The sequence below is a fragment of the Choristoneura fumiferana genome, chromosome 30 (genome assembly GCF_025370935.1).
Source record: "Choristoneura fumiferana chromosome 30, NRCan_CFum_1, whole genome shotgun sequence".
NCBI lineage: Eukaryota > Metazoa > Arthropoda > Insecta > Lepidoptera > Tortricidae > Choristoneura > Choristoneura fumiferana.
In genome coordinates, this window is record NC_133501.1 from 6,715,261 (window position 1) to 6,728,416 (window position 13,156).

General features: G+C 38.9%; 1 protein-coding gene across 1 annotated transcript; it reads right to left on the minus strand.

Annotated features, from left to right (window-relative positions):
• Positions 1-678: 678 nt before the first annotated feature.
• Positions 679-12,116, minus strand: LOC141444898 (uncharacterized). The gene is made up of 3 exons (XM_074110647.1): positions 11,999-12,116; positions 2,691-5,215; positions 679-790 (listed from the first exon to the last, which is right to left on the minus strand). The coding sequence occupies exon 2, from the start codon at positions 4,989-4,991 to the stop codon at positions 2,694-2,696; it is 2,298 nt and encodes a 765-aa protein (XP_073966748.1). The 5' UTR covers positions 4,992-5,215; positions 11,999-12,116; the 3' UTR covers positions 679-790; positions 2,691-2,693.
• Positions 12,117-13,156: the final 1,040 nt, after the last annotated feature.

The following is a 13,156-nucleotide window of genomic DNA, read 5'->3' on the forward strand; positions in this document are numbered from 1 at the left end:
CCACAACCACCGTTTTAACTTGTCCAACACAACAACAAGGGACAATTCAACCAGGGCATCCGTCCATCTAGTTGGTGGACTTCATTCGAGAACTTTTCGGCCCCAATGGCCATCTGTACCTGTATTTGTGGTGTGCAATAATAGTACGTGTCTTAAGGCGGTAAATAAGGAATTACGAACGAGTCTATTAGAAGCCCGAAGTCGAAGACGGCTTTAATGAGTCGATGTTCGTAATTCTAGTACCGCCCGTGCGACATACAATGTTTTTCATCACATTTGCGAGTAATATTTTATGTAAAAGAAAAAATACAATTCTTCCAAATATTGGCGATACCTTAGGCTGCGCTCTTGGTAGCGCCGCCCTCCCCCTCCCCCCTCCCGCAGCGTGCGTGTACAGGTGGGCCAGGGCGCGCAGCAGTATCAGTACGCACATTTGACTCATTTACCGACCTTGGGCTTCACGACAACAAAATTAGTACGGGCAATGACTCATTTACCGACCACGGGTTTCATGACAAGCACATTAAGGTCGAGGGTTTTATTTGGGGGGTTGCAACCAAGGTAGCCTGCATGTTACGACACTGTTTACGAGCAAGTGTGATGAAAAGAATATTTGTATTGTACGAGAATCTGTCTGTCAATCTGAAAAGGTAAGTGAATTCCAAAATAAAACAATGGTCAGTTAAAAAATTATTTATTTCATTTATTAAAATTTTATTGTAAAACTAAACCACCGTCGGCGCTTAAAGAATAACCATAACAACCGCAGCGGGCAAGCACGCAGGCATCCCTGGGGACAAACAAACATACTTGAGCCGCTACTCTATTCGCTAAAATAAGAAGCTAAAATACGACAAGGCTACTACGAAACTCGTAACTCGAAGTTCGTGTCGTGCGGTCCCTCTCGCTCTCGTATCAAACAGTGTAAGTGACAGAGGGACCGCACGACACGAACTTCGAGTTTCGGAGTAGCCCAGCAGGGCTTATCACGTAAAACGTGAAGACGTTTCGTCTTTCGACCACATTACAGTGGCCGTGGTCACGAATACACTGAAGTGTGGGGTGTCAAGTCTGCCTAGACTCTGGCCAACGAAAGCTGTCCCAGAGAAACCGCAGCAAATTAAAAAAAAAATGAGGCTGACAACACTTGCTGTACACTGATTAAACGATGTTGATACTTAGATATTTATTTAAATTTTCCAGATATTAAATTATACTCGAAACTTCAAGCTGCATCAATGATTCATTATAGTAATGTGTGAAAGTTGATGATGCACTTTATTAGTCCCTTGGTAAATTTTATGACCTTCGTCAGTGCCCATTTACTCGTACGTACAGTCCAGACGCATCAATTTTTGGACCATTTTGACCAGATTGGCATTGAATCTTCTAACATTTTAATTCTAACGTAATCTTATAACATTTTCCATTTTGAGGATGGTAGGAGGTTGAATTAAACAAAAAATATTTTATTTATTTCTTAAAGCAGAAATAGGTATCAAAATGAGGGCTATCGCGTGTGAATTCGCCACTAGAGGCGCTAGTGTAGCGTGAGGTCTCCGAAATGTCAAATCTCATAGTTTTTGGGTGAGCTACGCGGGTTTATTTATAATTAGAATAATTTTGTGAATATTTTGCAATATCTGAAATTAATTGTGGCAAATATGCGTTCCGGGGCAATGAATGTCTGTGTTTCGAGACAGTTTTGTGTTTCGGAAACCTTTTTTCCGAACAAAACGGGGACTATGCAACACTGTGGCATGCTCGTTATTTTTATGGTACGGTTTTAAGGTGTATTAAATATGATTTTAATCTAAACTTTGTTTTCACGCCCGTAATAATAGACTTTGAAAGCCATACTTTAAAACCTCACGCAACAGTGCACCATCTAGTGAGACAAAAAACGATAGCCCTCATTGTCTAAGCCGGGTTAGAATGACAATATGTCAATTTTGACAGCCTCAAAAATGATACCAGATTAAAGTTTCGTAAAAAATGCGTGGGCAGCTTTCGCTGGCCAGAGTCTAGCAGCGCGAGTCCTTCGAACTACCCGCACTTGATCACAAACAGTACCGGCACTCTTATCTCAAACTTTAGTTTATTCACTCCATCACGGATGGGCCACTGTAATGTGGTCCCGTCGAGGTAAATATCACTCGTGTGTCTGCGTGATAAGTCCTGTTTGTGTGTGGTATTTTAGCTATGAGTGAAAATCACGAAAATGTAAAACATTATTATTATTTATTGTTATTTGTTGTAAGGGATAAGTTCGCCTTTGTACATGTATTTCATTGTTTGCCATCTGTATTTTGTACAATAAAGAGTTTACATACATACATACATTTTATAAGTATTATGTTATGATTAACGTATTCTTCATGAATATCTTGAACGACAGACAAGAGTAGTCTTAAATGTTTGTTAGAGAAATTTTATCTTGAATAATAATCTTATCGATTAGTATAATAAAATAGCGAGTGTTTGTTTTTTTTTTATTTTAGTTGGTTCGAGTCCTGGGCGAGGCAAGCGAGTTTTAGAAAATCTTTGAATGCAGTTTTGTTTCTTTTTAAAAATAAAGGAATGTCTCCTTTAAATAAAATGGGCCAACTTAAGGATTTAAGGTAGTTTCCCTCCAGGGCCCGACTTATTTTTCCACACTGTATATTAACTGTCGAAGTATTTGTACTCACCTCTCACTCGTTTGCAGTCACATCCAAACTAACATTAATATAACTGGCCCCCATATTCTCCCGATGCCGGAGCGACACCACATGCCTCTTCGCGTTCTCAGACTCCTCAACATCAGCATCACAAACACCACATTTAAGCTTCCCGAAATCATAATAAACATATTTGTTTCGAGCCAACATGTTAATATTGTGCTTCAACTCCAAATAAAAGCGGAAAACATTCTCCGACGACGGTTTATCGACGAAATGGTCAGCGAAAACTAAATGGGTGAGAAGCGAGCGAATCGAATTGAAGACGCCTTTGCAGGGCACACATGTAAAAGTGGCCCCTTCGTTGTTTAGAATGTAATTCCCTTGCATGTATACCCCAATAATATCTCCTTTATTGGCCTTCGTTTTTGACTCAACGAAGGCGTTCTGATGCTGTACGTTCGACACTATGTGGGTAACAGCTTCATTCAAGTCCTGGAATGTAGTATCACAGAACTCGCATTTCTTCTCAGCGATTTTATGCTGGGTTAAAAGTTCTTGATCAACGTTTTGGTCGTACAGAGCCGTGCGGATCAACTTGGCGATGGTTTCAACGTGCATTGTGCTCTCGAAATGCTCGACTATGGCCGCAAAGGAGGGCACTGCGATGTACTTCGGGCATATAGCGCAGACGTAATAGTTCCCGAAGGAAGCGTAGTACTCTGCGGGTCTACATTGGTTCTTGTAAAGCAGCGCCAGTTTGTGAGGGGCTGCGTTGCGCAGATGCTTCTTTTGGCGGATGTGGTTGAACAACACTTGCCGTGGACCCTTTAGGGTCATGTCGCAACAGGAGCAGTAGTTTGCGATCTTTCCAGAAGGCTTGATGAAGTTCTCTATGACGACATGATCACGGCTGTTCAAGGGCTTTCCGATACTGGCCAAGAACTTGGCCCAGTCTAAACTTTTAGTGCCCCATTCGTCGGGGACAGAACCATCCGGGTTATTAACCTTGACTTTCCGGTATATCTTATCTGACAGTTTCCCTAGATGGTTCTCATCTAGGATATGCATGACGGAGGCTTCGATGGAGTCTATGGAAGTTTTGCAAAGACCGCAGTTGAAACCGGTCGCGTCTTCGTTAATGCTGTGGCTGAACAGGAACTTCTGGTTCATCTCTTTGATGCTTTCGATGGTCCTAATGTCTACGGAAGACGGTATGTGCTTGTCAGCTTGAAGAATGGAAGCTAGGTTGTGTATGTGAGTTTCACTGAACACATGGTTTAAGACACTGTCATAGCGGAACCGGAGGGTATAATATTCGCAAGCCATGCAGAAGAATGCGAGCTTGCCCGTACGATCGTCAACTAACGAAAGCAGCTTATGATTCAAGAGCAACTTGACGATGTAATTCTCAATAGGGCCGTAATAACGGTATTTCTTCACTTGATTCTTAGCAGGTTTTTCGGAACCCTGGTCGTTCTCTTCATTCTCAAAATTTTTGTTCGCATCGGCTGAAAAATGTTGGTTCACGTTGTCCTTGATGCTCATAATTATGGGTGCGACGGAGCTGGTTAGAGTAGAAAAGTCTATAGTCGACATATCTTGACAGAGTTTGTCGTAAGCGCTGTTGTAGAATTTTACAGCGGCGTCGATACTAGCCTCTGAATTGTCAGGGAGATGTCTGATTAAAGACGCTTCTAGCTTCGCCGAGAACATGCGGTCGACCTTCTCCGTGGGTTTGTTAATCAGCTGCATCAGATGTGCCTGGATGTCAATGGTTTGTCCAGGAGTCTCTCCACACTCCATGGCGGACAATCTCCGAGACATGTTTGGCAAAATGATAGGTTCAGCGACATCAATGCTCTCTCGCTTCATTTTGGGTTTCGGTAGATGCACTTCCAAATTGAAATGCTTTTGGAGCGACTCCATCAGAGGTTCTTCGTCGTTTAATTCTATCTCGACGTTGCAGTCGGTGCAAATGTGAACCTGCTTCGCACTTTCATCGGTCAACAACTCAGTTTTAAGTAGTTCAGGTACTTCGCTCACTGGCAAACTGTTGAAGCGCTGTCTTTGCAGACTGCTCTTCTTCTCAGTCGTAAATATGTACTCCACCTCAATACCCTCCCTTTTCATAGTGAACACCCTTCTATGGGTGTCGTTTAGATTCCTCAGATACTTAAGAATCACTGGGTTTTCCTGCGTAAGAGGATGGTAGATAACGTTTCGGAAGTGCACAGCCAAACGCTTCACATCCTGGAGTTTCCGAAAAGAAAGGATGCTTATTTCATGGATCATCTTCGTGACCTCCTCAATAGATTTGGATTCAGCCATGTTGGCTAAAAAGTTTATAAAATAAAAAAACTGTACAATGATCAGACTTTCTTGATTTCAAGATTTTAAGTCCTTTAGCTAACGAGCTAATATAATGTTGCTTGACGCTTGTGCCCGTACGGTTGCCGAAATTGTGCGAATTTTAAATCAGGACTGAATCGACTAATTTGGATTATTTAAAAAAAGCTGGGTTCCGAGTTTGGACTATCACCGCATTTCAGGATCTGAAAGAAAAGAAAAAAAATATGTTAAAAATTAAATCTCACTAAGATTAAAAATGAGAAAGTTTGTAAGGCTGTTTGTTTCTCTGTTACCCCTTCACGTCACGTCTCAACCGCTGAACTGATTTAGATGAAATTCTGTGTACAGATAGTTTGAGTCCCGCGGACGGACATGGGATAGTTTTTATCCCGGAAAATTGCATAGTTCCCACGATACAACCTCCTGGCGCACAAGTAAAATTTTTGATACATGAAAACCAAACTTCATGTCATTTATGATGGTTTGATGTTCAAACTACAATAAGTCCTTTATAAAGGACTGGGCGGTAGGAGGAGAACGATAAACGAATTCTACGCAGAAGAAGTCGCAGTCTCAGCTAGTTATTGTATAAGTTGTTTTTTTCTCTCATTGACTTTCTTTTTTTTATTTAGGACGGTGCAAGCATTCTACACTTCCACTGAACGTAGATATAGATTGTTATTTTTTTGTAATTTTTTCTTTAATTGTATACTGTAGTTTTGAAGAATTTTATTTGTAATTATTTTATTTTGAAAAAAAATGACTTTCTGCCAAGTTTCTTGTGGCGGTAGCTGTGATGACATGTTCTTGTGTGCGTGACCTCAACTCTGGTGGCACAACCTATATATGTTGCGATCATCTACTCCAATAATCTATGTTATTTATATTTGATTCTCAATCTATGCTTTATCATATCAAACCAAATAAGCTATATCTTCGAGATTCGATGCGTAGAAACATTTAATCCCTCCTAGATTATTTAAAAATATATTAGACACGTTGTTAATTATATCTAAAATACAAACTGAAACACAGATGCACAGAAAAACCAGAAAAAGCTACCAGCGCTGGGAATCGAATCTAGGTCCTCAGCATTCCGTGCTGCGTGCTATACCGCTACACCACCACTGGACAGGAGTACAGACACGAATTTCTCCTATGCACCACATATCTCAGCTTGTTTGTTTCTTATTTAGTCACTTAAGTAGCGACACTAGCGACATCTATGCTGTAGCCCTCATCGAGAAACTTTCAGCACTCCATTGGAACTAACCGCTCACCCGGACAAGAGATGTCGCTATTAAGCAATCAAATTAAGATTGGTTTTTGGAGTCTTTTTGTATTTTTCATTTCAACTCTAAATTTAAATTTGCATAGGAGAAATTCGTGTCTGTACTCCGTCCAGTGGTGGTGTAGCAGTAAGCACGCAGCACGGAATGCTGAGGACCTAGGTTCGATTCCCAGCGTTGGTCTCTTTTTCTGGTTTTTCTGTGCATCTGTGTTTCAGTTTGTATTTTCGATATAATTAACAACGTGTCTAATATATTTTTAAATAATCTAACTGAGGGATTAAATGTTATTACGCATCGAATCTCCAAGATATAGCTTATTTGGTTTGATATGATAAAGCATAGATTGAGAATCAAATATAAATACCATACATCATTGGAGTAGATGATCGCAACATATATAGGTTGTGCCACCAGAGTTGAGGTCACGCACACAGGAACATATCATTTTATTTTTCAACTGGATGGCAAACGAGCAAGTGGATCTCCTGATGGTAAGAGATCACCACCGCCCATAAACATCTGCAATACCCCTGATTGCAGATGCGTTGCCAACCTAGAGGCCTAAGATGGGATACCGCAAGTGCCAGTAATTTCACCGGCTGTCTTACTCTCCACGCCGAAACACAACAGTACAAATACTGCTGCTTCACGGCAGGATTAGCGAGCAAGATGGTGGTGGCAATCCGGGCCGACCTTGCACAAGGTCCTACCACCTGCAAATCATGTAATGACAGCAGGATTTTGGCATTCACTCATTCCTTTCATTTATTCTCCTTTTATACAATCGGTTCTTCATGCAGATGTGTGTGTATAATCAAATCATTCACTTCTCTCTCGTGGCACTACCTATACTAAAAGAACGGATTTATAAAAACAACAGCGTAGCATAAAAGACTAAGGAACCCTAAAAGGTACCATCAGCCAAATATGTGGTCTACCACCCTAACGTTGATAATCGTTTGCATGACATAAAACAATAATGCCAATAGACGTGTGTCACCTTGAAAGTTCGACTTCAGCGACTATTCATTTGATAGGAACTTGTTTAAAAATTGATAGACCACTTATTTGGCTGATGGTACAATAATGCTGGGGGTCCAAAACCTATAGGGTTCTTCTAGTAGTCCTAGAAACTTGAAGTTTGCTACACTAGCTCTGGCTAGAACAACCAACAAGAAATATCTGAAAATCTTATTTGTTATCATCATCACCATCCCAGCCTATAGATACATGTCCCAGTGTATCTACATCTTGTAGTTTTCGAGTAAAATGCCTGCATGTGACATACGGACGGACGGACAGATAGACAGACGGACTTGACGAAACTATGAGGGTTCCGTTTTTGCCATTTTGGCTCTGGAACCCTAAAAATCAAGATAAGATAGTAAATAAGAACCTAAACGTTCGTGATGACTTGTTAAGTTTACGTAATAGATACCTACTTACTGACGGCATGTATTGAATAGAATAGATTGTGTACATACAGATATAGTGAAGTGAATGAATGAATAATGTTTTGCCAACGTATTTCGTTGGAAAATCATTTTATCTCGCTTTCTCAACCAGCTTCCTGTAGCTAATTTTCAGGTGGTAGGACCTTGTGCAAGGTCCGCCCGGATTGCTACCACCATCTTGCTCGCTAATCCTGCCGTGAAGCAGCAGTGCTTGCACTGTTGTGTTTCGGGGTGGAGAGTAAGACAGCCGGTGAAATTACTAGCAGTTGAGTTGAGGTATCCCGTCTTAGGCCTCTAGGTTGGCAACGCATCTGCATTACCCCTGGTGTTGCAGATGTTTATGGGCGGTGGTGATCTCTTACCATCAGGAGACCCACTTGCTCGTTTGCTATCCTATCCAGTCGATTAAAAAAAAATTGAGAAAGCGAATCAAAACGAATATACGTAGATACTTATATTAAATCGACGGTGAAGTACAGTGGGGGTAAGAAAACCTTCGTCAGTTATTAAATTGATTCATTTACAAAGTCATAGACTCTTAGCACATATTGAAACCAAAGTACTAACTAGACAAGTGCATATCAAATTATACTTACTTCACATGATAACAAGGGTCAAAATAGTATAAACCTCTAACATACATATGTTTCATATCAATACAAAACCTTTTTAATAAACAACTTCGTAAAAGATTCAATCAAATAATGTTCTATTTATTGTCAGTGTTTGTCACTGGCAAGGTGTAGTTGTAGGGTTGGTATGGTCACCTGATTATGTTTAGCAGGTTGACAAGTTAACGCAGTATGTCCTACTCAATCAGTAAAGCAGATTAGCGCTCATACTGAGCAAAGAAAAATATATCTTAGGGTGACGAACCTTTTTTTACTCCGACTGTACCAAGACCTCCTAACTGATACTACTACCAGGTATACTGACCAGGGGTATTGCAGATGTTTATGGGCGGTGTATGCCAACCAGTTGAATAAAAAAAAAACTGATAAATCTCGAACATGGAACTTAGGAGGTTTAGCTAGGGGGTGCTAAAGTCCTCAATCGCATGTCAAAGAGGTGGATCCACTATTTCTTGTTGTTATTCTGTCCCTTCAGCGAGGGACCAAAAGTAGTACAGTTTAATAGGAGAAATGTTGTATCACATTATACTAACATGGTTATTAGATGACCAATAATAGAAGGAGCTTAAAACTACCACAACCACAAAAATGCATGTTTGGCTAATTTTGATCCTATAAACTTACGTTTCAAAGAGTTATTGAGGAGACCTTAACTATAGCAACGTAAAGAAAAATTGGATTGACCCAAAGGTCAGTTAGGTGTTGGTACTTCGACGTCGAAATAAAAGTGAATCCTAGCTCAACATGTTTGGGGCAAATTCGTAGCTTTTCCTCTAGGAGCAACGCGACTCTGCTTTCCTATTAATTAATAACAGGAATTAAATTATTAATAGGTAACATACAGATACTCATTCACTCATTTAATACATTCGTGCCAGCTCTTGTGAACCGACCTGTACCAACCTTTATTTAGACAGTCAGCTAAAAACATACCCAGCAGTCTAACAGCACACTTTATTCATTCACCAACATCAGCTAAACAATATTTTACAATGCAAGTAAAATAAAATTGTTAACACAGACAATAAATTAATAACACAACTACCGCAAACCTTCCTGGTCGACATAGGGAAACAATATTTTAAGGAAGTATTGGAATAAAATAATTATAAGCCTCCACTTGTCAGACAGTAACCAGCATTGCTTTACCACCAAACAGATAAAGTCCAGCTTTTTCTTTCATCTACACAAATACGGTATTTGACAACTCCTAAATTTGCCATATCCTAATCATCATCATCACATGACAGCCGTGGTGGCCTAGTGGTTTGACCTATCGCCTCTCAAGCAGAGGGTCGTGGGTTCGAACCCCGGCTCGCACCTCTGTTTTTCGAAATTCATGTGCGGAATTACATTTGAAATTTACCACGAGCTTTGCGGTGAAGGAAAACATCGTGAGGAAACCTGCACAAACCTGCGAAGCTATTCAATGGTGCGTGCGAAGTTCCCAATCCGCACTGGGCCCGCGTGGGAACTATGGCCCAAGCCCTCTTGTTCTGAGAGGAGGCCTGTGCCCAGCAGTGGGACGTATATAGGCTGGGATGAGGCACTTTCTTCATTTTTAACCCCCGACGAAAATTAATACATCTAGTGTAAGCAGAGCCCTGCTCCTAAGCAAAACGTATTTTACGCAGTGTGGGGTCAGATTGGTCATTGCTATTTACAGACAGACATAAAAAATCAAGATTTTAAGACTTTTCTAGTTGGTTGTGTTAACCATCACACCAAATTTCAAGTTTCTAGGACAACTGGAAGTACCTAGGTTTTCAGTGCAATTTATATGGAATCATGTTGTTTAATGATTGATGTTTGATTTATTTCAAGGCCTCAAGGGACCGCAGATATGAGTATTCAATATCAATTTCAGCTTCACACCTCCACGCATTCCTGAGAAATAGGGGCTTGACAGACAGACAAGGGGACAAAGTTGGGATAACAGTAAGGAAAAACTTGTCAGTCAAGCAGGAAAAGTATTAGTTAATATTGTAGCAGACACAATAATCAACTTCAGACGGAAACGAAAATGTCTCAGTTATAGAAGTCCATGTAACCTGCTGCATAGTGATATAAATAAATAATAAATAAATATCATGGGACACTTGACACCAATTGACCTAGTCCCAAACTAAGCAAAACTTGTACTATGGATACTAGGCAACGGATAAACATACTTATATAGATGAATACATACTTAAATACATATTAAATCTCCAAGACCTGAGAACAAACATTTGTATTATTCATACAAATATCTGCCCAGGCCGGGAATCGAACCCGGGACCTCAAACCACTTGGCCATCAGGTCATCAAGTTCTTAGACTCCACCTCCACATAATATATTTGGCAGTTACTTTTACAATTGATTTTATTTTTCTTTAAAATATTAGAAGGAAATAGGATATTCATTAGTTTTGGTTATGTTGGACATCCTGGTTTTAAATCAATGATTCCCAACCTGCAGTCCATAAGAGCTTAATAAGACACAAAATATTTTAAACTGAATGCACATGTTCAATATGCCATTCATTTTAATCTTTTGGTTTAGCAGGGGCTTAAATAATTAAACAAACAATGGTGGAAAAAAGTCTATGTTACTTCAATGTAACATGATATAAATAATATATTTTTGTATTACATTGTTATACTGTTAAGTTGACAATAATAATAATAATAAGAGAGAGAGTTTTGATACTTATTTTTTCCTTTATAGTTAGCAAGTTGTTAGTATTGTTACGGTAGGTAAATTAAAGCCTACCCCGGTAGATAGATAGCTATAAGGGAGAAATGGCTAATGTGATTTTCATACTAATTTTTTATACCCAAGTATTTTTGTGCTAATTAGCTTTAGTTGATGGGAAAATTTTCCCAGTATCAAAATTGAGGCTTTTATGACAATCCTATAAAAAAAAAATATTATAAAAAAAATCCTATTACAAATTGTTATTCGTATTAACAGTAAATATTTAAAATGTAAATAAAAATATAGATTTTTTCTATTATTTTTATATTTTTTTAACCATTTTTAAGAAGAACTTTGGCCGACTACCCCAGACTTTGCTTGTCCAAATCAAGCATTCTAAGGGTTCAAAACAAATTTTAAAAATTTTACTTCACAGAGACAGTAAATGAACGTTTTAAACAAGAGGTTCATCAACCTACTTACCTAATTTTTGTTAAGTTGGTACACCAAACACTTTACTTGTTTGAAATCAATATCACAACGTATCATTAGGAAAACAATAAAATTATGCCAAAAACACGTGTTCCAGACACAAATACATAAGTAAATTATACGATAAGTATTGTATTAACATAAAAAATTGAATTTCAATATCGTCAACTTGTTTTCGTAACTGCACGTAAATACACCGATTACACAGTTTTTACACTTGTACAATAACATTTGGGGCACTTTTCCAAGGTTTCTAGCGCAAAGATTAGTTTATGATTATTATATTAAGCACCGTTTGGCGTAAACATCGGTAATTCGTAAAATAAATAGCTCGCGGATATAGGTTAGAATGACATAGCAGTCTTGGTGTTATCACGCACAAATGTGTTTTAGTGTAGTATTTAGTGGGGATATTGTATATAAGCACTGTATTTACCTTTAAATCAGGATTTTGAGCATGGCAGCAGGCACCGCCTATTTCTTTGGTACGGGCACACGGTGACAGTCGGATGGTGACATGACAGTACGCTACGCTGAGCTGACAACGAACAAAACGTGATTTCCACCGCAGTACGGCGGGTGGCAGGTTAATCGTAAATACCCTGAAATCAGGGTAAATTGAAACTGTGCACAATGGTGAAATAAAATCCTATGTACAAATATAAATATGTACTGTAGAGCATTGATTATGGAAAGTAATTGGAAGATATGGGTGTTCAGAAGACCAGTTAAGTTGGATTATCGGACTGTATATGTCCTAACTCAGCTCAGGTTCATTTAAAAAACCTACCTACCTACTGCATTTGTTTAACGTTCGAATAATTGACGTTCTAACTGTATTGTGTGATACACGTTTCCAGATATGACAATTGACTTAAAGCACAATAAATCAACTCGGCTTATATACATCGCACTGCAAGGCACTCAGCTAGCTTCAATCAAATCAAATACATAGTAGAATGACCTGTTAAACTAGTGCCTGAGGCTTCCAGAAGGGTTCTCTATTGTTTGCCCGAATTTCATATGCCATAATGTACAATGCAATACAAAGACTCTTTATTGTACACCAGAAATAGGAAGCGAATGTACTTATCTCGAAAATAAAAACTGAAATATTGATGGACAAAAAGCAGAAAAAGAGACCAGCGCTGGGAATCGAACCCAGGTCCTCAGCATTCCGTGCTGCGTGCCATATCCCTACACCACCACTGGACAGGAGTTCAGACAAATTTCTCCTATGCACCACATATCTCAGCTTGTTTGTTTCTTATTTACGAACATTTTTTTTTATTCGACTGGATGGCAAACGACCACTTGCTCGTGATGATGCTAAGAGATCGAGTGCCGTTCAATCGTGATACAAACTTTTAGCATAATTTCATTTTACTACGTTCAAAAATCATAATGTTCATTTAGCATAAAAACGGATTTCATATTTTTACCGAGCATAAGCTTTAAATAATATAACATTCAATAGTCATAACAACAATTGCTATAATGCCTATATTAAATAATTTCATTTGAATATTCGGTTATTCAATATAATAGTTAAAATCTATAACATAACATTTAGAATAATGATTAGACGGTATAA